The sequence below is a fragment of the Sinocyclocheilus rhinocerous genome, unplaced genomic scaffold, assembly GCF_001515625.1.
Source record: "Sinocyclocheilus rhinocerous isolate Xijiao unplaced genomic scaffold, SAMN03320098_v1.1 scaffold115, whole genome shotgun sequence".
NCBI lineage: Eukaryota > Metazoa > Chordata > Actinopteri > Cypriniformes > Cyprinidae > Sinocyclocheilus > Sinocyclocheilus rhinocerous.
Window position 1 is genome coordinate 3,174,499 of NW_015650001.1, and position 26,285 is coordinate 3,200,783.

The 26,285-nt window shown below is 39.9% G+C and overlaps 2 protein-coding genes across 3 annotated transcripts in view; both read right to left on the minus strand.

The window, feature by feature from the left end:
* Positions 1-905: 905 nt before the first annotated feature.
* LOC107711168 (DNA (cytosine-5)-methyltransferase 1-like) lies at positions 906-19,648 on the minus strand. Its single transcript, XM_016516103.1, has 33 exons — positions 19,495-19,648; positions 18,814-18,856; positions 17,699-17,806; positions 17,381-17,618; positions 17,185-17,257; positions 16,947-17,046; positions 16,825-16,862; positions 16,679-16,733; positions 16,515-16,598; positions 15,807-15,916; positions 15,599-15,717; positions 14,215-14,243; positions 12,032-12,093; positions 9,859-10,042; positions 9,670-9,767; positions 8,863-9,016; positions 8,673-8,788; positions 8,380-8,578; positions 8,171-8,304; positions 7,917-8,096; positions 7,434-7,658; positions 7,103-7,295; positions 6,855-6,945; positions 6,520-6,651; positions 5,390-5,672; positions 5,149-5,290; positions 3,389-3,555; positions 2,510-2,687; positions 1,982-2,177; positions 1,704-1,867; positions 1,482-1,598; positions 1,306-1,393; positions 906-1,222 (listed from the first exon to the last, which is right to left on the minus strand). The coding sequence occupies exons 1-33, from the start codon at positions 19,539-19,541 to the stop codon at positions 1,185-1,187; spliced, it is 4,185 nt and encodes a 1,394-aa protein (XP_016371589.1). The 5' UTR covers positions 19,542-19,648; the 3' UTR covers positions 906-1,184.
* A 2,833-nt stretch (positions 19,649-22,481) lies between these two features.
* LOC107711272 (sphingosine 1-phosphate receptor 2) overlaps positions 22,482-26,285 on the minus strand; it is a 27,865-nt gene continuing 24,061 nt past the window's right edge. For both annotated transcript variants that reach the window (XM_016516240.1, XM_016516241.1), the window contains exon 2: positions 22,482-25,291. In XM_016516240.1, the coding sequence (XP_016371726.1) occupies positions 24,073-25,185 (1,113 nt within the window). In that variant the 5' untranslated portion in view covers positions 25,186-25,291 and the 3' untranslated portion in view covers positions 22,482-24,072. The remainder of the gene's footprint in view (positions 25,292-26,285) is intronic.

Sequence of the window (26,285 nt, forward strand, 5' to 3'; positions counted from 1 at the left end):
GATGTTATTGGTGCTGCTTTGCTGCAGGTCATTACACATCGCTCGGTTAGGATAAGAAGTTTCAAATGTTTTTAGGATGGTCTTCCTCAGCAGTATGATGGCGCTTGTCAATGGCCAATCAAATAAAAAGGCAAGCTTTCAGTTCACCGAACCAGAACGTTCCAACACAGTTGGTTTTAACAGTGAAGAGTGTAAGGCAATATATAAGTAGCTAAACGTATTATTTGACAAGTGTTTCATGATAGAATGTTAAATGACCAACAGTAATAGTCAATGTGGCTAACTATGACTATTTTTGACAGATTGTGCAGTTTTTAATTGAAAATACAGACTACCTTTTGATTCATGTAACTCATAATTAAATGACAAGACAAATTAACAGAACAGTTTAACGTATTAGACAAAAAAAAAAAAAAAAGGTTCCTACCACACACCCAAAAAGTTGACTAGTGCTTCAAGTAGGAAACAGAAGCTCAAACACAGTGCTTATGATTGGCATATTCATTATTTTGTTATTTTTATAAGCAGCCATTTAACAAGAATGTAATTTGAACATTGAAAATGTGCAATGCGTGTTATGCACGTGGCATAAAAAGTAAAGGCACTGCATGTTGCATGGAGTAAACTTTACATCTCAAAATATATATATTTTTTTACAGGTTTAAGATATTTAATTGAAGAATCCATGAGCTTCTAAAACAGTCACACATTCTCCTCTCACCCACTTGTCTTTTAGGGTGCTATTGCAAGTGTAACTTCCTTTTCATTACACAGCAAGGAGTGAGCTCACAATGCAGTAATTGAGAGCATGCCAATAAATTTAAGAATAATTTAAATGCATTTCCCTTGGGACCATTTACCAGATTTAAGACCTGGGGAAAAAATAAATAAAAACATGGACACCATTGAATAAGAGCTTTATTTGAAATATTACAACATATAAAAACTACATAGAATTTAATACCACTGTCTCAGAGTGGATAATTGCAAATACACGATTAAAATCACATTGAGAAATTGATAAAACATCACATAATGGCACTGCACAGACTGTCCATTGAAATGCCACTGAAGTGGTCAGCTCCGGACCAGCTTATGGATAAATGGAATGAGTTTAATGGGCTGATGCGTCAAGACGCTCCCAAACACAAATGTAAATGTGCGGCGGTTTTATGGAGATGGCTTTAGTTGCAAACCTCCATCTTCTCCTGCTTCACAGGCTCTGAGGAAGTTGAACAAGAGATTAAACTTCCTTCTACTAGTGAGATCAAAAAAGTACTTGATAAAAAAATAAAAAAAAGTCACCTGTAGCATTCTCAATCTTTCCTTGCACACACTTCTTGATTTCCAGGCCGATGGCTTTGGAGAGGGGTGGAGGCACAGCATTACCAACCTGAGAAACACAAGGTCATGGATTAGTGATAATTCCACCACCCCCCCCAAAAAAAATAAGACAACCCATTTTAGCACAGGCATCATACCTGTCGGTGTTTGTCCAAGACGTTACCAAAAAAGCGGTAGGTGTCTGGGAATCCCTGGGAGCGTGCACATTCCCTGACACTCACTACACGGTGCTGCTCAGGGTGGAGGACACGTCCCTGTAAACAGTTACCAGTGTAATCGCAACAGGATACAACTTTTTACCCATTATTGTTGTTACAATTCATATTGTGACTGGTTAGCATATGGCATATTGGCAATACCTGCTTGCCCATAGGCTCAGGATTGGTAACGGTGGTGCTGAAGAACCCATCCCATTCCAGACGGCCGTACAGACCAGCCCAGTGATTGTGGCGATTACCCGTGTGAGGCAGACACCAGGGAATCAGCGTGTTGAACTGCCTGTCTGCAGGGTCGCATGGTTTTCCTAGTGCAGTGAGAGACAACAACTGGTAAGTCAGGATTACGATTTAAAAATAAAAAAACAAAACTAAGCGGAAAAAAACCCCATCTTAGATTGAATTATTTGGGAAGGACCAACCCTCAGCACAGGAACACACTCCTTTCAGGGCACCGGTGCCACTGCGGCCATTCTTTTTGTCGGAGTGTGTGTAGCGAAGCTTTTTTGTGGTGGTGCCATCCCGCAACCGCACCTCAATATTGGGCAGATCCCTCCAGTCAGAGCCAGGAGCCAGAGGAATGTGGCGCATGCGGGCCGCCACCAGGGCGCTCATGTCCTACAACACAAAACCAACTATTTAAAACTGCTACACTTGTGGTTTAAAGTTTAAGTGCCTTTTCTCTTCACAAGACTTTTGACATTCAGAAGACAGAAACATGCTCTTCATCTAACCCTTTAAATGACACTAAGGGTTAGAGAAGAGTTTTAGCCTGCTGAATAACTTCCTGTAGGTCTCGCAGGAAATTTCTTACAGAAAAACAACTGTAGCTTTGATACAAGTACGCCCTGCAAGTTAAATGCAAAAAATAAAACCGGGTTTATTAAAGCCACTGATGAATCACGTAACTTTTCCAAATGTCAAAACACCTTCAAGGTGAAGGAACTGACCTTACAGATGTGGTCCCTGAGGATGGGCTGGTACTGAGAGCCACGAATGTGCCTCTGGAACCAGGACTGCGGCTCACCGTTATAGGAGATTTCCAGAGCTGCAGCTCCGTTACGGATCTCTGGGAGGTCAGACATTGTGTCCCGCACAGTGATGGTGCGATAAACACCTCCATTTCCACTGGACAAAAAAAAAAAAAAAAAAAAAAAAAGGTGTGAAAAAAACAAATCATTTGAATGAGCAGAGAAGAGTCCAAAAAGATTTGCAGGGTCCAAAAACATAAAATACGTTTAGTATTTTTATTTTATTTTGCTTTACATTATTTTATTTATTTATTTTACCCATTTTTATTATATAAAATAATTGAAAAAAATTGAAATTGTCCTGTCCTGTATAAACACATAACAAGAAAATGTAAAAACAAATAAAATGTAAATGTAAGAAAATGTAAATCCACATGTACATCCACATGATCTATTTAGGTGCTATTTTTAATAAATGATTCTGACATTATATTTATTGTGCTCGAAAAGCTTAACATTTGCAGCTTTTAAAAATGCACTTTGTGTTTCAAAATACAAGTGCATTCATTTTATTCTAAGAAAAAAAATATTAAACAATCTAAAAATTGTAATTTAAAATCTGAAAAAAAAAATCAGCTACACTTTATTGAGAAGTGTTTTTTTCAGAAGTGCTACTCTTAATAGATTTGAATGTTTGTAGGTCCTGCCATATTGTGCTGTTAGATGGTATAAACCCTTACCAGTCCAGCCCAAAGATGGAGAATTGATCTACACAGGCAACCTGGGAAAAGCTGTCCATCAGAGCAGAAACCAGAATATGTTAGTGACAACACAATCGGGGTAACACCAAATGCTTACCGAGTGACATTGCTGACATGTTTCTTCTCATCAACCACCACACTAAGAGAACAAGCACGTGGGGCGAACACATGCAGAGGTTCAGGAAAGCGGGGCAGCTTTTCACCAGGGGCTGCAGCCAGGACGATTGCCCTGCGTCTGGTCTGGGCCACCCCATACTGCCCTGCCTGCAAATAACAGACATTAAAACAGAGACAATTAAAAGTGATTAAAGTGGGGGGGGGGGAGATAGTGGACTCAGTCCTTTGCTTAGAGGGAAAGAAAAAAAAAAAAATCATTACTTAACCCTTTAGGCGCCAGGGGATTTTTGGGAAAAATGCTGGATTTTGACATCAAGATTTCAAAATCTTGTGGCTTGAAAGGGCTTAAAGATAGAGATCTACTGTAAATTAGAAAAATGTTGGGCATGACCGAAAGTTTATGTGAGGTGTAAATATACTCATCTAATTAGCATATTATGACATCAGAGGCGGCCATCTTGAATTTCATAATATTCAGGAAATAGTAGATATTGAATTGATGTTTGAACTAGGGCTGCAACAACTAATCGATAAAATCGATTATCATCAATTATGAAAATCATCGACAACGATTCTCATTATCGATTAATCGGGTCTGCCCGCAGTGCACGTCCAACGGAGTTTACATACTTGTCCAACTTCAGCCGGTCGCGTCAAATTAAAGCACTGAATTACTTATTTCTATGGACAAAATGCATCTAAAATAGTGGCGGAAACAGAATGAGATTCTGCAGGAGAGTTACGTGATCCAAGCTGCCCAAAACATGAGAATTCTTTATTTTAAGCTTTAAGCTAATGCATTAGCGTAATGGCTTGACCTGTCAGGCGCTTTAACAGATGCGTGTGCGTCTGTTCAGTTAACGGTCATATCCTCATGTATAAATGTCACAAATTCACTTTCCATTTTTGCATAAAGGTCCGTCCTGACAGTCGGTGTTAAATTTTAATCTTTACTGAATGAGCGCCAGCGTCAGACAGACGGAAAACAGAGACAATTAATAATCAGCTCAAAAAAATTTATTGTGCTGAAATATCTGTTGTTAAAAGTTAAATTAAGGTTTAAAGGTCAACATGCATTGCGCATATTTTATGAGAGTAGGAACTGTAAGGGGATAAAAGCGTGTAATTGTCTGAATATAAATATCAGACGCTTCAAAACCGCCTTTAACAGGATAAAGAAATGACACTAAGCCCTATTCGGAATCCATGAGTTTTATCACTGAGGTGATAAGTACATTTATTTTTACAGACGTCCATATGAGAAACAATTACCGTCCGAATCGGGTTAAGACGTGACTGTGGTCAAATGAACGCGTGTTCCTGCAGAACATTACTCTTACCTATTGGTTACCACGGAGTTGATCGTCATTTCCAAAAGGCAAATATTCCCCTTCAGAGTCGGAATCGGCGAATAACATTTGCAACATCCTCACGGTACAACTTTTTATTAGCCATTTGGCGATTTTCTCACAAATCTCACAATTTACTTAGACGCTCTGAACTGAACTGCTTCCGCATCAATGACAGATAGCTCACTTGCTCTGCTCTTTACTCAAACACTTTGAATAGGAACATGACGTCATTTTGGTCTAGAATCAAAGTACTACATGTCTGCCATCTAGTGGTACAGAATACAAATGAGATATTACACCATATTAGGAACTACAGCCTATTTTATAAAGTATGACGTCTTGTCACAATTTTGCGACTTTGGCGATTAGAGGGTTAAGTTTAACTTGCCTGTAGCACACCAAAGGTGCACTGGTAGCCCATGCGAACAAGACAGCGCAGTGTGAGCTTCAGGACCATGGAGCGCTTGAATGACACAAAGTTCCTCACGTTCTCCAGCAGGAAGAACTTGGGTCTGTAGTAGTCACAGTAGCTGAAAGGAAAAACCAATCACAATGGCAAATGCATCCAGCAGCATATTTCCAAATAGGCAGAACAACCTTATTTTCACAGCAAGACTCATTCTGCTCACCTCAGATACGAGACAACCAACGAGTTCTTGAACTTGGAGTATGTGCGCGAGTTAAAGCGGTTCATTCCACTGAAGCCTTGGCAGGGCGGCCCACCGCAGAGCATCTCCACATCCCCCTTCTGCGGCAGCTTCTGTCCAAGAGAGTTGCTCTTCTCTCCGGACATCACCAGCTTCAACAGAACGTTACAGTCCTCTGTGAAGACTGTGGTGCCTGGGTTGTTCAACCTGAATGCCTGAGCAGCAGGATCCCACATCTCTATGGCCCAATTTGTCTCCGAAATACCTGTTTGGGAAAAGAAATGTATAAAATACAACACAACAGGGGTGCTCAGAGTGGACTGCGGTCTGGTTCTGGACCCCAGCTTACAGTTTCTACATTCATTCAAGCCCTTTCCGCTCGGTGTGCGCTGCTTCTCTCAGCTGCTAAAGATGTAAAGCACTAAATTTGCAGATTGAAGCAGCTGTTTTTTCCTATCATATAGGACTCCAAACATTCAAATAAACCAGGTTTGTGACGAGACACCCCCCCTCCCCCTCTACATAAAGCACTATTAATCAGCATGTTAAGAGCACTTCAATAATGCTATAATACAGCATTATTAAAAAACATATATAAAAAACAGCTGCTTCAATCTGCAAATTTAGTGCTTTACATCTTTAGCAGCTGAGAGAAGCAGCGCACACCGAGCGGAAAGGGCTTGAATGAATGTAGAAACTGTAAGCTGGGGTCCAGAACCAGACCGCAGTCCACTCTGAGCACCCCTGTTGTGTTGTATTTTATACATTTCTTTTATACAATTTGTAGAGGGCAATGAAATGCAACCAAAACTTTGAAATTACTAAAATTCTCTATTCATGATCAGAGCATTTTAAAAACATTGGACCATTTTTGTATTTTGCTTAATACCTATTAAAAACAGACTTCAAGAGGAAAACCATGAACCACCACATTATTTTTCTCAGTCTTTTTAAATCACAGCTTAAGATTAAATAATTTTGTAAAGTTTATTTTTGATTACCATTTTGACAGTTAAGGATCTTTTTACAAAGTACATCACTGGGAAGAAAACTTTAACTGAAAACCCCTGCAACAATATATTTCCAGAAACCGGTTTGGATAGAAGCCCAACCTGCTTGATGGAAACCTTCAGACAGTCCACCACAGCCAGAGAACACATCCAGTGTGCGCAGTTTGGGGACTGTGGTCTCTTGCGGCTCCTGATCCTGCAATTCCTGCGAGGCTGCTTTACCCTTCCCTTTACCTGCAGAAAACCACAATATACAAATATTTTAGCGTTTTTGTCCCCCACAGGCAGTCATGATTTGTAAACAATATTGCATTAATGATGGGCAATTTCAAGCAAAAGAAACAGAACCGGGAACTACAAGAAAAAAAAAAAATAAAAAAAAATGATATATAAGTTTCCATGACTTGTCATCTCAAAGTTATAAATCAAATGGTTACCTTTCCCCTTTCCTTTCCCTTTGCCCTTATGCACTGCTGATCGGGCATGATTGGGAGGATCCTCAAAGCTCTTAGTCCTGGCATTGTATGCCTAAAGAAAACAAAAAAAAAAACTTGAAGACAAAAAAATTCTCTAATGCTTTATTGAAAGTCTTCCAGGTCAGCTGGGAAGAAAAATAGGTGCACCATAGCTCATTGGATCAATGCCACCATCTTTTTGCTCTTTAACACCCATCCCTCATACTCGCCTCTAGGAAATAAAAGCGATCAGGTCCTCTGCTCGAATAGTCCTGCACGCTTTCCACCAGGTCCTCTGCATACTCCACTTGACAGCGGCCCAGCACTTCTGCCATGTTTACGGTCACCTCTTCATCACTCCAGTAGAGCTGGTTTATGTCAGAATGGTAGGCACCCTTTGGTCCTTTATGAGTGTTTTCAGGCCTGAAAGCAATGGTCATCATGAAAAGAACTCTGGTAAGGTTTATATTCAGCCTTAGTGGAAACCTGAAGCTAAAGGTTATACTTCAGGAAACTGATGTAAGCCAAGTGATCTGCTTTAAGAGGAAGAACATGTGTCACCTGTAAAATTTATAGAGACGCAGTTTGATCTCCATTCTGTCTGGCTTTCCATCACAGCGTCTGTTGCAGAAGACTTCTTTGATGCGCCCAACACGGAAGGGCTCTGGTGCATCTAGGTTTGAGCCCTTGATGTAATCTGAGGACTTCCTATAGTATTCTGGGTACACATCTTCATCAGCATCATCCTTCCTGTGAGAACGCTTCACTGTGCTTGCAACCTTCAACCTAAAAGACAAAACGTACCTTTAATAAAACAGCTCTCAACCTCAGAATATGGTTGTGGCTAGAAGGGATACAGCTCCGACCAGACACTAAATGAAATTTAATTTTCTACCTATTAGATTGTGCTTTATTCACAATATAATTGTTGTACAGTGTGACAAATTATGCTATATTGATGTGCGCATGCCCAGTAGCTGCAGCGGTCTCCCTTCTAGCCTTAACCTCAGAATATTTTAAAGGCAGGGGAAAATAAAAGCTTACGCAAAATTAAAGGCCTCTGGGGGGAGATAGACACTGTCCCCTACTCTGTACTGCTCGCCCTTCAGGGTTGCCAAACCATAGAAGACTTTAGAGTCGCTCTCCTCATCCTCCAGGGGTTCATAGACACTAGGCACTTCCTGAACGTCTCGTTCCTTATTCCTTACGCAGCTGGCGCAGAACCTGCCATAAAACGTGTTAAAATGCATGCACAGAAAAACAGATCAGTAATGACGAGGTCTAAAAGGGGCGCTCACTTATACTTGCGGTCCTCTGACGGTGTGACCTTAGGAGGAGACTCAAAGCGAGCACAATCACCATCATACAAGAGCTGATAAAAGAAGCTTTCGCCATCATCTTCGATCACTTTAATGTCATCATCCATTCCACCCTGAAAGCAAACAAATATTAATACCTCCTGCCCAGTTTGTTATAGACAAATGTAGAGCAGATTCAGCGTCTGTACCTCCATGAACCAGTTTTCAGATGGAGCCCTATAGAGGACGTTGACCTTGCCTTGGACGAAACTCAGCTGCATATCTTCACACTCATCCACAAGGAAGAGCTCAAGAGGGTCCGATGACTCTCCAAGAACTGTATCAGTACCACGGCAAAACCAGTGCGCATGAAACATCTTCTCACCATCCTCCCACAACGCCGTGATCCTATAGTCACAGGGAAAACGTTGGCTTACCAATTTAAGGCAATATGGTGCCAATTAAGGTGCCAAGAACCCAGATTTGCTTCAATAAAGGTTACCTGGCCAAGTAGAGGGGATGTGATGGGTCAGCAGGGCTGACAGACACACAGTCTCCCACCTCCACTACCTCATTCTCCACACGCACTTTCATGTAGTACTCCTTCCTTCCATCAGTCTGAAAGGACAACATCAATACTTCAAGTCCAGGAAATGGACATCCAGGTTCTTATTGCATGACAGATCACATACCTTGACGGGCTCGCCCACCCAGCTGATCTTATTCTTGGTTTGTTTTTTCTTTTTTGCCTGAGACATTTTCTTTGTCTCCTTAAGAACCGGCAACACTTCCTCCTCATCCATATTCTCATCGTCCTCAGCTTCTTTCACTGCCAGGTTGGGACATCTGGACAGGGGACAATACACCCATTTAGCTTTATTCCGGCAAACAAATCCAAGGCCATTGAGCTGGATAACACAAACTGGCAGGAAATAAAGTGCTTCTCAAAAGGGTTTTCCTATTCTCACTCTGTACGACAGGGGGCAGCACAATGACTAAAGAGGATTCTGCGCTTTATTAGCATTAGTCACAGCACTGAGCACAGATATGAAACAAAACCGACACAATGAGGCACTACAAAAGCAACAGTAAGGGCAGATTGAAACGACTGATTTAAAAGCACAAAGACTGTTTCAGACACCAAAAAAAGCTCAAAACACAGAAATTAAAATATGGTTGAGACTTTAGATGTTTCACTCCTTCCTGAGCAGATGTGTTGCTAACTAAAGGCAAAATTAATGTATAAATTCTTGCAGTATCTAGGGATGCACCGATCCACCTTTTTCGTCTCCGATACCTTGGGTTCGATATTGGCCGATACCAATCCGATACCAGTGAAGCATTGATCATTGAATCGGATTAGACAGTCGTGTTAGTCTCACAATTCAGAAACCAGCTCTGACCAGTGACATTTAGACTCATTTCACAACACATGGAAACAATACTACATTTTCACCAAGCAGAATGATTAGTATGAAGACTGCCCAGAGTTAGCATACCTCCTCTTCTGACAGGCCTGTTTACTTCTGCCACTGCCTCCAAACTTGATCATATCCTTACAGGCTGAACACTTGCCACAATCTGGTGCTTGACACACCTGAAAAATAAAGATATGATGCCCATCTGGGTCACATGGACATTGCAGGCATGGTTTGGTTGCAATAAAAGGCCATTTTTGGACAACCTACCTCACAGACACCACAACGGTGTCTCTTCACACCACCTCCATCCTTATTGTTCTGGTCAATCTGATCAGAGAAAAATGTGTCAAAGATTTGATAGACCAGTTTAGTGGTGGTGGCTTTAGTTGGGCCCTTGCTGTCCTTTTCAATCTTGGTGGGATGACGGATGGCTTGTCTTCTGGCTGCTCTCCTGAAGAACAAAATGAATGTAATGAGCTACAAATACACCAATTTAGATACACCTAGACCACAAACAGCCAAGGAAAAAAATGAAGCCATGCATGAAATATGTATGGCTGTCACAGGACACTGAATAGATTGACAGTCTGTCAAGACTGGGTGATTTAAATCTCACTTCAAAATCAGTTTTAAAGATCATCCGAGCAGCTCGGCTCTGTGCTTTACAGAACAAGGACATTCAGTTCTTTCAGAGGCTTAGTTTTTCCTAAATGGGCAACTTGTAAATTCAAACAATGGGAGCCCAAATTAACATCTGTTATGCAGAACCATGCAAGTCAGGGAGGAAGAGCTATGGAAAAAAAGTTATTGTCCTCATTACCCACCCCTTTCAGCTAGTGAAGTAGTTTACCAACAACACAGGCTACTGCAGTTGAGCGTATGGGAAAATAAATAAACCAAGCCACACACACACTCTGCAGAAACATCAGGCTTTACATACCAGTACAGCTGCCTGCTGCGTTTGGAAAGGTTAGAGGATCATTAGAAACATGAGGAGAGCATGCAACAAGCACGAGTGAACCTTAACATCCCAACAAACCAATGAACGATTCTACCATAGCTTCAAGAAATGGTTTGCATATCAAAAGAAAATGAAGTTAAACTGTATTCAAACGCATTTATCCACTTTACTAAAAGGTAAACGGTCAAATTTAATAAGCTTTGTGCTATTACAATGTCGCAGTATGTAAACGAACAAACAACTGTTACCTGAACCAAAATTTGACTGGTTTTAGCAAAAGTAGTCTCATCTGGCAGACTTGTGAAAACTACAGATTGTACTTCTGCATTTTTGTATCCCAGCTCAGACAGTCAGATTGAACCAAGTGCATTATTGAGGTTGAAGTTTCCCTATCTTTTTCACCACAGCCCTTTTTGTTATGTAGCGCTGATGTTTACTGCACAGACAGCCAACTTCTCGGGGTATCTGCAGGATTTTTTTTAAAGCCCAAATTTAAGACCTTACTACCTTTAAAGGTCCCATATTGTACACCTTTCTGGAGTTTTATTTGAGGTTTTGATGTCCTTAAGAATATATATTTGCGGTATAAGTACCAAAAACCATCTCAATATATTTTTACAGCTCTTTTCTCAGGAGCTCTGCTGAGAACAGGTCGATTTTGGTCTATGGTAGTTAAATAGCCCCTAGAACTCAGTAATCATGAAAAAAGCCAGGAAATTTCAGTTTTGACAATATGGGACCTTTAAGACCTGCACAAATAAAATTAATACCATATGAGCAGGGTAGGGCAATGTCTACGATAACATAACTATTAACATTTAATAAATGTAAAAAAACATGACTTACAGTTCAGATACAGGTGAGAAAATGATAAATTTTACATTCAGACTTTAAATTTGTTTTAAATGGATGAGTAAAAAGTATTTAAACAATTGTCAATCAATTAATTAAATAACATTTACGGTCTTAATAGATTCAATTTTTATAATGCATTATCTTGTCAATCCACCAGTTCACATTCACAGCTCTGCATGTTTGCCACGTAAAAACAGGTTGATTTTCACACTGGTCTAAAACAGCAGACGTCTCATTGAAAATGCAAATTCATTCTCTGCCAGCATGTGGAGCTTTTGGAACGGCAGAAATATAGCCGTTAACATGCCAATAATCATCTCTGCTTGCCAATTTGTCAGTTTCATTAGCATTGGATGTCCAAGTACATAAAGAACATTAAAAACCATTATCAGGCCCTTTGCACATCAAGGACAGAAACACCCATCATTAAAGCTGCACACAACGTTCCAGGCAATTACTTAGAAATTGATTTTTCATAGGCTTTCAGGTTAGTTTAACAGGTATAAAATAGTCTAAAAACCTGGGCACACTGTTCTTTTAATTATAAGCAGTCCCCATTATATCGGTCATTCATTACTCAGTGTTCATAATAACATCATCCAGAAGTTTCTCTATGAAACTTACCTCTTGCCCAAGGTAACACCAGCCAGCTTGATCAAGTCTCTCATACAGGGAGTGATGAAAGTCTACTGTGTTTCAGTCAACATAGGCTATGGCTTTTTGGCTAGGTTTAAAGGAAAAGAGCACTTTTAGATAAACAAGGCAATAATAGATGGCACTCGTGGAAGTAGGAAAAAAGTTCTTTATGAACCGCAGGATTGCTTGTAATAAAAAATTTAATGCAAAAGAAAAAGGCAGTAGAGCTGACTATTTCTGTCAGTGGCAAGTTTTAATTTAGAATGTTTGTGATAACAAGAAAAGTAGCTTAAATGTTTTGCCACTTGCTTGAGCAACTTAATCTAGAAGTAAATGCAAAAGTAAAAAGCATTGAATAGTGTTTCTTATATTTATTGCATTTAAACAAGTCTATGAAAGATTGTATTATCTACTGCACTGTGTAAAAAAAGAATCACAATGCTGAAAAAGCATTTTCAGTAACAATGTTTGGATTTGAAATTAAAATGACAGATAAATGTGTTTGTAGTAAACAGCCACGGACAGGGTTTCTGCAGACATGAACAAGTTAAATTTAAGACCTTTTTAATACCACCTTATATGAAATGTAAGACCTAAACATTTAACACTGATATTTGAAAAAAAAAAAGAAAAAAAAAAGAAAAGATACTTTAAATGTGAAATTAAAACCGCCAGCACTACATGTCAAATTATTATAATTTATCAATAAATTCAACATACATTATAGGGCTGCTACCAGTCAGATTAAATAATTTACACTGCAAATAACAATAATTACAATTGCAATAATGTTATGAGAAATGCTCTAAATGCATTTATGAATATACAAAGAAATGTTGAGCAGAAAAATGCATACTTTTCAACATACTTCTCAACTAAACTACCAGTAAGTGACGGTAAGTAAATGATGTCATGTTGCTCAAAGACGCAAAACAGCGCTGTGGCTTTGTTTGGAATTATTTTTGTTGGCGAAATAGTGCAAAAACAGGCAATATGGTGTCTAAAACGTAAGTCTCTTAATAAAACTTCTAGTTTATTGAACTGTTGTAAAATAAAAAAAATCAGTATCACATTTGTATATGGTAATTTTGAGAAAAAAAAGGCACTCTTCCGTGTGAAATTGATTAACTATATGAAGTGGTATAAATATACACATTTTCTGCCCCCATGTCTTGAATTTGCGATCATTCTGAATGCATTTTAATAGACTGAATCATGCAGTGAAAGAGCGCACTGTAAATGCGCACGCGCACTAGACTTCACGTAATGCATGCACTCTGTAGGTGTTTTAAATTTTTTTGTGTCGTGAGAATATTGAGCAAAATAGCTCACTTGTCATGGTGTTACTTAACTATATCATGTTATGAATAAACTAAACATTTTGAATTTTTACCTCAGTGTGTTACTTCGGAGTTTGTGTGCCGTCACGCTCATTTGTTCTGAAGTCTCGAGACAAACAGAGTGAGCCTCAGCGCGAGCTTGTATTCTGTATTCTGCTAACTTACTGCAATAGGTTGTTTGCAATCACGTGATTCTGATGACGCGCGAAATGCAGCTGGAGGGCAGGAAGTGATTTTTCTCCATAGAAATCACTAGCAACTTACCGCAATTCTCTGATGACGCAGTAACTTACTGCAGGGAAGAAAAAAATCTTCGGTCTATCCAATGATTGTAAACAGTCATTAGGTCCGTCAGACTGAAGATATTTTAGCGGTAATGTGACCAAAAATATTTTAGACCCATCGAATCCGAATTTAAGACATTTAAGACTTTAAGGCCTTATATTAGGAAAACGTTATTTAAGACGTTTTAAGACTTTAAGGACCCACGGACACCCTGCACGGATCATTTGCAGACCTGCTGCTTCTGCACAGCTTACGTACCACACATGGACTCAACCCTCTATGGACACCTTGGCAATCGAATCGCCATTGGCTAGTAAATTTTTGTTTACTTGCCAGACTGAAATACTATACTACCTATATCTATGTATCTAAAGTTATGCCATTTTCCAAACATAATGTTCGTAAAATGGTACAGCTTTTTAAATATCTGAAAGTACACTCTTAATATCAGTCAGTCAAGCATTATAATATGATAAGTATTATTTAATAATAGAAGTTTAGTCATTAGAATTAAAACTTGGTAACCATGAACTTAGGACTGGTGCTGGTGCTTTTTTTTGGGTCATTCAGTGTTCCTATAAAAAAAACAAGAAATAAAAAAAAACAATAATACTGATAAGATATTATTATTATTATTATTATGACTATTATTATATGAATTCTACTAATAAGAACAATATATAAAAATCCTAAATAAGGATTAATGAGCTACTGGATTCATGAATATTAATCAGGTTGTGTGCGTTTGCTCGAACTGATTCGCTGAAATAAAAACAGGGACGATAATAGGTGAGCGCCAGCCAATGAGTTTGCGCATTAGTTCCGCCTACTACAGGAAAACCTGGCAGTTTCTTAAAGCTGAAGAATTCCAAAAGGAACTCCATTATTTTTACAGGAAAATACAACCAAGTATATAGTTTACATGTAGCGCATCAATTCTGCATGTTATGCAAGACTCTCGCTCGCTCTCGCTCTTTGCGCGTGTGAGAGAAAGCGACGGCGAGTCGTGCGCCTTCACACTAGATTTTACGTTACGCCAAATACACAAACACAGGTGCGCTGCGCATCCATTGAGATGAAATGTATATAGTTTACATGTAGCGCATCAATTCTGCATGTTATGCAAGACTCTCGCTCTTTGCGCGTGTGAGAGAAAGCGACGGCGAGTCGTGCGCCTTCACACTAGATTTTACGTTATGCCAAATACACAAACACAGGTGCGCTGCGCATCCTTTCAAATGAACTGAAAAATATCAGATCGCTTGACGGAGAGTGAAACTGAAGCGCTCAGTCAGAGTGTTCTGCGAGTGAAAATATATCTGTGCTAATCATATACTCAGCCTCCAACTCACACACTGGCGAGTAAAATCTGAGAATTTATTAGCCATTGGCTAATATTAGACATCATTTAGTCGCCCAGAGAAACTACATTTCAATATCGTGATAATACCGCATACCGTGATAAAAGCATTAGCAATTAATAGCAACATGAAAATTTGATACCGGCATATCCCTACTGCCGAGTAAAATCTGAGAATTTATTAGCCATTGGCTAATATGAGACATTTAGTCGCCCAGAGTGAAGATTGAGTCGCATATGCGAGTGATTTACTCGCAATGTAGAGGGTTGGGACTGCATGCGCAATGCAAACGGAGTATGTGTGAACCTGGTGTAAAAGGCTGCCTCGCATACAGCTCACGAAATCAGGCTTGTGCTGTGTAAGCTATTGTGCAACAATTTGCACGATTGTAAAAACAAAAATGCAGTGCATGATCAAACATTTAGGTGAGAAATGTATTTTTGATATTTTTGGTGATGGAATCGGCAGATACTGCTTTCTGTGATCGGCCTCAAAAATCCTGATCGGAGCACCCCTATCTAAAATAGCAAAAATTGTCAGTGTTCATTGTAAAGAAACTTGGGACATACCATCCATGCATGGGTTGTCATCGTAGATGGGTTTAACAGCACAACTAAAGTACAACTCCACATTTTTCTCAATAAGGCCAGAGTCAAATGGACACAGGTGTCCACGCTTGTCATACACACTGTGAATGAGAATTGTAATGTCAGTCAAATAATTGGAGAAAAACAAAACCACGAATACCATTCAGAACGATGCATTTCTCCTTATTACCTGAAGTTAGTAATCTTGTGCTGGGGCAGATCTTCATAGCTTTCAAAACCATCTTCATTTGCATCAAAGAGGGATAGACGGTCATCAGTCAACATCTCTGGTTCATCCAACTACCAGAGACAAATCATATTCAATATTAGTGTTGCAAAGGCATTAGTCAACTTTAAATTACAAATGTGGATCAGTTAAGAGTCCTCCAAAATGAAAATTGCCGTAATTTACTCACCCTCATGTTGTTCCAAACCTGCACAAGTTTTTCTTCTGTTGAACAGACATTTTGAAGAATGCTGGTAATAAAACAGTTGGTCCCCATTGACTTCCATAGTATTTCTTCAAAATGTTCTTTTTTAGACTTGTGCCGGTATTCGGTAATGCGATATATCACGGTAATGAATATGCACGATATTGTTATCGTGGGCACTTCTAAATAGCGTGAATTATATATAACAAATTATTCAGAATTTAGAATGCATCTTAAGAATACTTTTCCCATAAACTGGTCAAAATGCACAACAGCGCTGTATGCTGGATGAAAGACCCGTGAGCACTTCAACAAAGAAACTTACACAGATTTGGAACGACACGAGTGAGTAAATGACAATTTTTATTTTGGGGTGAACTATTCCTTTATATACCCAATTAAAGAGACATTGATTGGCAGCAGCCAAACAAACACTACATAACAGCTCAAGGCATAACAAAACTCACAGCATCATCAGGATCTCCCTGGAAGAACTTGAGGTCTGAATCATCCAGATACTGCCTGCAGTCAGGACATTTTGGTGGAGGGGTCTAAAATGCAGATTAATGAGATTCATTTGGTGCATTAAAATTCAAGCAGCAGCATAAATGGGGAATGAAATGAGCGTCACCTTGGCTGCGGACACAGGCTTGATTTTGCCATTAGTAGTGTTCTCAGTATCAGGCCTGAAAGCGGTAGGGGATAGGATTTATTAACCTCACAGATTCCTTACATGGGGAGAAAACCTGGTTTAAATTTGACTAACGTGGAACTCACTTTTCAGCTTCTGTTTTAAGGCGTTTCTCTTCACGGACCTTGACCAGGGGAAGAAAAAAAATTGTTCTTATTAAAATATTTCCATGGATATCTTAAAACCGCATTAACGGTCAAAACCTTACCTCCTCTGTAATATCTTCCTCTGTAATATCTTCCTCAGGCTTCACTTCTGCCTCACCATTTGTGGCTTCTCCATTCAACTCATCAGACTTGCGTTTTGGGCTATTGGAAGGTACAACACCCATTTATAAACTGACCAAAGACTAATACAAACTCAATCGGATTTCAACTGCCCAAGCACAAAACTGCCATTTCACATCAGATTTGCACAAGAGCACAACACTTAAAATGTTGACTTACACTCTAGAGAACATGGAAAGGATAGTTGGCTGTTTTCCAGAGTTGCGCGTGACCCTGGTACTGGCTGGAGATTCTGTGGGGGAATAAAACGCACCATTTATAAAGTCTAAATATTCTACATCCAGCACACAATGTAGAGATGCAGCTGTTGAAACATATGGAGGGTAATTAAAAGCTGTAAACCCCTGCAACTCACTCTTGGGCTCAGAGTCCGCTTTACTGCGACGGCCACCCCTTCCCTTTGGGGCACTGGGAGACTTTATAGCATCTCCTTCCTCCCGAGTATCCATGGCGCCCTCCTGCTCGCCCTTGTCTTTGGGAGACCCATTTTCAGAGAAGCCGTTTGAATGTCTGTTCTGCTCCACTCCTTCATCCTCCTTGACAACTCCCAGAGCTGTATTCAGCACGGCCTTCACCTCTGACATGTAAACCTCCTGAACAGAAAGACACTCAAGTTGAAGCACAAGTTCTCATCTGTTGTAGACGGGAGAACTGAAAGGGCAGCGTAACTCACAGTGGAAAGCTCGGAGCTCTTTAACTTGTCCTCAAGGATTTTGAGCTGGTCCTGAGTATCAGTGAGCAGGAACTCCTGCAGTAACCTGAGCTTTTCCTTTATACACTTCTACACAATGAAGAAAACTGTGCAGTCAAGCTACAAAAATGTTTTAGAAATTCACTCATGCATCTGGCAGATGCTTTAAATCAAGCATTCAAGGGACATGTTAACATTTTATCAGTTCTTGCTTTCCTTGGAAATCAAACTCATTAACTTAGCATTGCCATGTTCAACTGTTTGAGCTACAGGAAACAAAAAAAAAACAAAAAAACCCTTTACAATACTTCACACATAAATCTAAGGCATGTTTCTCATTATCTTTGGATATAAATGTTGAAATTAAATAAGACAAGAAAAATTGTGCCTTTAAGATTTGATCAACTAAATAAATAAGAGGATGTGTTGGACCAGATAGACAGTGGTGGCCAAAATTGTTAAAACACTTGGCATATTAAAGAGGTTTCAGTTGTTTTTGTTGAATTGGCCATTACAATCCCCATAAAACGAACTATTGCCGGAATTACCTGCGTTGGAAGGAATCTGCTGTAACATTGAAAATTACGGACTGGCCCCTCAAAGTCCAGACCTCAACCCCATCGAGAAAATTTGGGGCGAGTTGGAAAATAAACTGGACAGATCTATTGTGCATTCAAAGGAAAGCCTTTGGCTTGAGCTGCAGAAGGCATGGGATCACATTAGTGTTGAAGTTCTCAGGAAATATATCGACATGAATGCCAGAAAGATGTGCTGCTGTAATTGCTGCAAAAGGTGGACATACCAAATATTAAAGTCAAAAGTGGATAAAAACAGCACGACTCGCTTCATCTGATATTTGTTGTGCTCCGAGCAACCATCCGCATGTTTCACGAACATTATGAAATGAAATCATGTTTTGGAGGCAAAAAAAGGGTCAATATTTTCAGATCTGTCAGGTGTTCTAACAATTTTGGCCACCACTGTATGGCAACACTAAGACTGTTGTTAAATTACTAACGTACAATACATGAAGGGCATATTTTTGCCAGATTTCTGTGAGATGCCTACATGTACATAAAAAAAACAACAACCATCACCTCATCTGACAAACTGTCTCCACCTTCATCCAGCACCTGCAGCCTGGGAAAATGAAGGTAAACATCTCATTAACATTACGCAGCACCCAGCATCAAAATGACTCGACATGCAATAAACATTTTACAGTCTAACATTTAATTTTAATACAGTTAATACAATCTTCGTCTCAGAAGAGTGACGCTATCATGGGATTACTCAAGTAAACATGCACACACGCATGCAGACAAAGTCGGCGTTTATTTTGTTATTACCATCACTTTTGATTATCCTGTCGTAAATAAACTACACTAAACGCAGGAGGAATCAGTAACGTTAGTTATGAGTCTAATGAATTGTGCAGTGATTGAGTAGAGCGAGACAGGAGGCGAGCAGAGCTATACTCGGACACATGTGTATTTGGCGCCAAATGCAGTCAGACTGACACCTGCGAGTCCGTTCGTATCAAAACAACCAGCCGCCGCATGTTTTACCTCCACACGCGAGCTGATGGCGGGTAACCTTACAGCATTTGTAGCACGGCTAAATGCTAACTAGAGTAAAAATTTACCATGTTTTACATCTCCAAACAGCACATCAAACAGCGGCTGTTATGTGACGTGATCAACGTGTAACAAAGCCCGCGAATGTGCAAACTATGAAACGCAGTCTATCGTTGCATTAAGGCAAATACAGCACCGTACCGTTCCTTGACATCCTCTGGCAAAGACAATGAGGTCCTGGTAGGCATTTCAAGTTCGATCAAAGAAAACGACTATTTAAAAACACGATTTAAAACCACAACAGATAAAAGCGGCGATTAAGATCTGACAGTGCCAACAACAGCGCTCACTGGAGGGGCTTTATGAATTGTCGCTAGCAGCTGAGAAATACGCGCGGGGCCGCTTTTTCGCGCGGAAACACGGGCGAGTTGGACGCTACCACTAATTTAAAGTATGGGGGTCGAATGTGTCAAATGAGTTGTGCGTTTCTAGTTTGGTTTAAACTATTCAGATACATTATTTTGAGTATATGGAAAACATATTAGTGTTATGAAATATAAACTTTAAGAGTGAAAGAATACGAAATCTTAATTTGTTTTCAAGGATTATTTTCGTGTGCACCCCTACTACGGCTTCAGAGACTCAACCTATATGGGATGTACCACATTTTGCTTTGCCTCAGGGGTGCAAATTCACTCCTCATTGTCTTCAAAGAGTGTAAATATTTAACATTGCCGGTGACGGATAGAAATCTGTCACCGAGCCGACCAGTTCGACTGGGTTATTTATATCGAATATATTTGAATTACAGTGTTATATTACTTAAATAAATAATAAATAATTTAATCATTTAATAAAGTATACAAATGATCTTTAAACAAACAAATGCAGATGCAAATTCAAATGCAGCGCTTTGAAATAAAGGTACCTAAAAATCAATACATAATAAAATTAACACTAAATTAAAGAAATACAGTAACAGCAGCATTTCCAGCATGTCTATTCTGAAAGTGTTCAAATTTGTTCAAATGTGTTGTGATTTTAATTTTTATACTGAACTATTCAAAAGAAAAGATGTTATACTAATAACTAATTTTATCACAACCCAAAATCATAACATCTACATATGTATACAAATATAGCATAACTTAATAATAAAGAAATAACAGTTAACAAGCATGTTAGTTTAGATTTTATTTTAGAATACTCTATTTTTTATTTTGTGACCAAAAGCAAATGTTGTATTATATCCAACTGTATTATATTCAAATGTATTAAATTATTAACATTTTGAAATAATTAAACTAAAATGTAAATAACAATTGATACATTTTTAAAAATCAAATTCACTTTATATTGTTTTTTTTTTGTTGTAATAAAACAAAAAAATGTTACAACAAAAATATAATTAAGAAATGAAGATATGCTTCAATGGCATATTTTTCTTTGTCTTTCTTTCTTTTTTTCCCTCCTTTTTTCCCACCTCCTCTTGTGATATGGCATGACGGGCCAAAACAAAGGTCATCAAGGGGCAACATGGGCCCTGGTTTTGGGCATCTCTGCTTTAAAATAACTGCAATAGTTTGACAAAATCATTCTCATCCTATGATCATAATCATGTAATCTTAGTTTATCCTACAGATGGCGCAACAGGCCAGTAAATTTTTTTTACATATAACGTTAGAATATTTTCTTTGTCTGACCACAAGGTGACACTCTTGTACAGCAGTTGTAGTTTCTGCTATGGGTGCGCGTCTTCTCAGAATAAATGTGTTCTCACATATGCCGGTGGAGTGGGAGTACAGAATGGTCATTAATCACAAAGACTGTTCTGAAAACAACTGTATATGTTTGCAGCTGTTTCAGTATGGCTGACGTCACTTCCTGCTAACTCTTGGCATATTCCCAGCTGTGTAGTCTTCCAGGGCGGATTGCTGTTCCCACCCAGGAATTTTAGATGTTTGACAACAACCAGGCCAGACCACCCTTAAGCCCACTCAGTCAGAGTTCACAATCATTTTTTTAAGGTCATGCCGACCCAGCCAATGGCCTCCCAGACACAGCTTTCCCATAATGCCATTCCTATTGATCTCTCATCACACTCCCTTCTTTCCTTTAAAACTCTTCGGCTAAACATCTGCACTCCCACAAAACTTTGGAACTGGCACTTATTGGACTGTCAGAAATCAAGGCCAGCAGTTCTAAGCAATATTGCTTGCGAACAGATTCATGTCCTAGCGAGTCGGGCCTTAACCATGTTCGTGCGTGTTAGCATTTAGTTTCCCTTTTTTATTGTCTAGTCAGATTTCTGTAATATGTGGGATAAAGCTCTTTTGTTCAGATTGTTCACTCAATACTGCGTAGGATTGAAATTCAAAACAAATGACGTAGTGGCATTAATCACTTCTGTGTCACGCACACAACAACCACTTCAGAAGTTACACTTTTTGGTGTATGCTAATTGCTAAAAGCATGTGTGAAACCAGGACCGTCCTTAGCTGACGCGGGGCCCGGTGTGATGTAGGGAGTGGGGCCCCCCTTGGTGACGACCGCACCAGTTGCACCCCCCTAAGGACGGCCCTGTGTGAAACTATCTAGATATTTTCAACTACAACCTTACAAAATATAAAACTGAGAACAACAACAAATGACACATTTCTTTGTATTTATTTTCTTTTTATTAAAAAAAGGAATGAACTAATGTGTATGTACCTACATTAGTGTTTGGGATTGTACCGATTTAGCACAGGTAGCTTGCTACTAAAACACAAGGCTATTGCACACAAGACATTCTATACGTATACACAATACCTACATACTGTACACAGATACATACATACATACTTTCATATATTTATCATATAAAACAAACATTGTTCCACAGGGTAGGCAATGTTTTACATTGAATGGAGTGATAGGGATGCTCACACAGGCTTAAACTCTTCATGCATTAAAAAAGAAAGGAAGAAAAAACAAAATACATTAGGCCGGTATTGGAAGAGCTGCCAAAGTGCTTTCTCTGCTGAACTAAGGCGATCAGCAGAGGAAACTAAAACATGTTGGGATTAAACGGCGAACGATTGTGCGAGTGAAAGTGTTGGACTGATGATATTAACGTATGAGAAGATCAAGGTCAGTCCATAGCAACAGGAAGAAGCATTGGAAAACACCAGACTTCCTGTGATTGTACCGATTTAGCACAGGTGGCTTGCTACTAAAACACAAGGCTATTGCACACAAGACATTCTATACGTATACACAATACCTACATACTGTACACAGATACATACATACATACTTTCATATATTTATCATATAAAACAAACATTGTTCCACAGGGTAGGCAATGTTTTACATTGAATGGAGTGATAGGGATGCTCACACAGGCTTAAACTCTTCATGCATTAAAAAAGAAAGGAAGAAAAAACAAAATACATTAGGCCGGTATTGGAAGAGCTGCCAAAGTGCTTTCTCTGCTGAACTAAGGCGATCAGCAGAGGAAACTAAAACATGTTGGGATTAAACGGCGAACGATTGTGCGAGTGAAAGTGTTGGACTGATGATATTAACGTATGAGAAGATCAAGGTCAGTCCATAGCAACAGGAAGAAGCATTGGAAAACACCAGACTTCCTGTGGTTACAGGAAGTTTAAAGTTTCTTCAGAAGACTTGTGACCCATTAAAAGACATGGCATTCTCAGTTTGTCCTAATCTCAGAGTTTCCCGTCTTATCAATGGTGTATTTATTTTAGTTAACTTTAAATGTCGTTAAGACTTCACAGTGAGTGCCCGTTCTTGTTGCTGCAAGCTCAATAATCAACAGGAGAACAATGATGTTCGGTAATACTGTCGATCAGCGAAAATGTTCGCTCGTAACACTTCATTCTTATATTCAGTTCCATTCGTCAAGAGGGCACGAAACGAAGCACATGCTGCCGCGGCGACGCTACGGCATCGTCATGCCAACACAACCAGCGTTTACATCGAGAGAAACTCATATCAGGAATTCAGTAATCACATTCTGATTGTGCTTTCCTCTTAGGAAAAATTAGGAATGTTAAAAAAAAAAATAGGAAGGGACAGTGAGTTTAGATGGACAAGATGGTCAAAGAGGAGTAACATTGACAATTGTACATAGGTTTGCCATACATATTTTTTACACAGGTTAGACTTTCATGCAATACAATGAAGCGGAATACTTTTATTGTCAAACGGTAATCAAAGGGTGTTATGTATATCAAGTAATTCGATAAATACGTTAGGCGAGGTTCTGCAAGCATGCATGGAAGTTTGGCTCACATGGAGTGCATTGTCGATCCTTACATTTCATCTGTCCACTCGAATCTCTGAACCAGTCTACTTGAGGATAGGATACAACTTGTATGTGACTTCTGGTAGCTTGGTCAGCATATGAGAAGCATGCAATCCCAAGCTGCCTAGAAGTCTACAAAGTGCAACTTTGATTTTTCATGTTTTGTCAAAGAGCTTAAACGCATATTCCTATTTGAATTTGGCTTTCTTTCATTTGCCTTAAAATGCCAAATACGTGGTAAGGAACTTTTGCAAGGACAGAAGCAACAAAGGACACATGGATGTTCTGGTAGCACAGTTCTACTCTACAGTAGAACTCTAGCACAGAAATCTACTCTAAATGTCCGAGTCCAAAGACATTGAATGTGATTCTCATTTCATCCATGAGCTCTCTGAACACTTCCATCTTCTGTGCCTTGCCTCCAAGATGGGGTCTCCCCTTATCTTCAAACACCTGAGGAGACTAAATCAGACACAAGTAGTGCAGTCCTGCATGATGGGAATTGACTGATGTTCATGTTTGTTGGTGCAGTGCTCCATTGAACTCGAGCTCTTGAGTGGCACCATGCAGCGGTGAGGAGGCCGGCCACAATTGAGCAGCCCCCAGCAGCAAAGCACCCTGAGGAACTCCTTTCTCATGTCCTTACTCCTCAAAGTGTAGATCAGCGGGTTCAGTGCCGAATTCAGTGTGGCGAAGCTAAAGAAGACGGCAGCATTGTTGAGGATAGGACACTGTTCCATCGTACAGGAAGTGTCCAAGAGAAGGATGGTGAAGGCGGGCAACCAACAGATGATGAAGACGCCCAGCACGATCGTAACAGTCTTCAGGAGAGCGTAAGCTGGAGAATTGGTGGCCTCTTGGTGGCTGGTACGCACAATAAGGTAGATGCGAACGTAAAGGATCACAATGGACAGCAAGATGATGGTAAAGATGGTGACGACAAACAGGATGTAGTATCGGGAGTTGAGAGGCAGGACAGCGGAGCAATCCCCCAGGTTATTAATACAGTTCCAGCCGATAATAGGAAGACCTCCCAGAAGGATGGACATCACCCAGCACGTTCCAATCAGAATGAACATGCGGCAAGTTTTGTTGGAGCCATAAACTTTGACCTTGGTGATGGCGATGTAGCGCTCTATGGCGATGGCCAGCAGGCTGAAAACTGAGGCAGCCAGTGCGATGAAAGCAGTCCCTTCTCGTATGAACCACTGGACAGGCACCAAATGAAATGTCCTAGGGCCTGACAGGAAGATGTTGGCAATATAAGCGGAGCCAGCCAGTAGGTCCGAGAAGGCCAGGTTTCCGATGAAGAAGAACATGGCCGAGTGGAACTTCTTATTGCGAAACACGGCAATGAGCACCAGGAGGTTTTCCAAGATGATGATACTGCAGATTATGACAAATAAAATGTTCAGGGAGCTCAGGCTTTGTTTACTCTCCGTGCGGTCTTTTAATTCCTTCTGGCTCATGTTCTTGGCAATGCGATAGTGGACCTCTATGAGGGTCTTGTTGAAGTACTGGGAGTATTTGCTCATGGTGACAGTTTGGCAAAGCCCTGCAACGGTACGGCCAGTAGTCATTCAGAGGGCAGCTTGTCTGGGCTTGTCTGGGCCAGCAGGGGCAGAGGAAATGAGACGCCCAGCCCGAAGTCACGTCTCAGGGGCCCAGGAAGCTCCTCGGTGTCACCTGGAAACAAACACAAAACAGAACGATTACTGCCAGGCCAAAGGTAAAAAGGGACCAATCACAAGTCAAATTTAAACTTAAAAGGGCTGTAATTTCTGCACCAAACAATCTGTTTGAGTGGGCCGGGCATAACATTAACCGGTTTGGACAGGACTATCTGTGTGTCCAAACAATGGAAGATGGGGGAGTGTTCGTTTAAATCTAGTTTTTGCAATCAAAGCTGGTCAAGCGGTGTTAATTTTGTTGACAAATAATTTTCATCATTTTTTGTCACCATTGAAAACGAGGCGATAACGAAATAAAAACTCTTTTTGAATGACAAAAACAATGCCGAAAATCTATTGACATTTTTGCAAACGAATAAAAACGATGAAAATGTTAGGGAGGGGCGATTGGACAGAAATCCAGTAAGAACAAATCTCCTGCGTGGAAAGGAGGGGAGATGCGTGCATTTGAACTGTAACTTTCTGAACATAAGGTTGCATACACTTGCTGCACGTCTCATAAAATGTAAAAAAGTCAGCGTCTGGGAGTAAGAAAGAGCAGACATATGGATAAATTTGAAAAGTGTGACGACGCGAAAGAGCACTTAATTCGGTCCGGTTTTCTGAGAGCACAAAGCCGAATCGGCGCACAATTACTGAATTCAGTTCTCTCTCATGTCTTAATGGAAAAATACAAACAAAATGATCTCAAATTGTCCGTTTTGACGAGTATTCACGTAAACACACCTGGTTACATCTTAAAGGGTTAGTTCACCCAAAAATGAAAATTAGCCTGTGTTTTACTCACCCTCGAAGCATCCTAGGTGTATATGACTTTCTTATTTCAGACTAATCCAGTCAGTTATATAAAAAATTGTCCTGGCTATTCCAAGCTCTATTATTGCAGTCTGCGGGTGTTGCAATTGAACAGTCCACAAGTCGTCAAATAAAGCTCACGCATTCATAATAAAACGTGCCTCACACGGCTCCGGGGGGTGAATAAAGGCCTT

What these genes read in the sequence shown, in the direction of transcription:
- LOC107711168 (XM_016516103.1), bottom strand. Translation starts at nt 19,541, where the DNA reads ATGCCTACCAGGACCTCATTGTCTTTGCCAGAGGATGTCAAGGAACG. An exon ending in AGCCTGTGTCCGCAGCCAAG is followed by an intron (nt 16,599 to 16,678) that starts GTGACGCTCATT and finishes TCTGCATTTTAG; the next exon opens with ACCCCTCCACCAAAATGTCC. An exon ending in CGTCTCTATAAATTTTACAG is followed by an intron (nt 7,296 to 7,433) that starts GTGACACATGTT and finishes CATTGCTTTCAG; the next exon opens with GCCTGAAAACACTCATAAAG.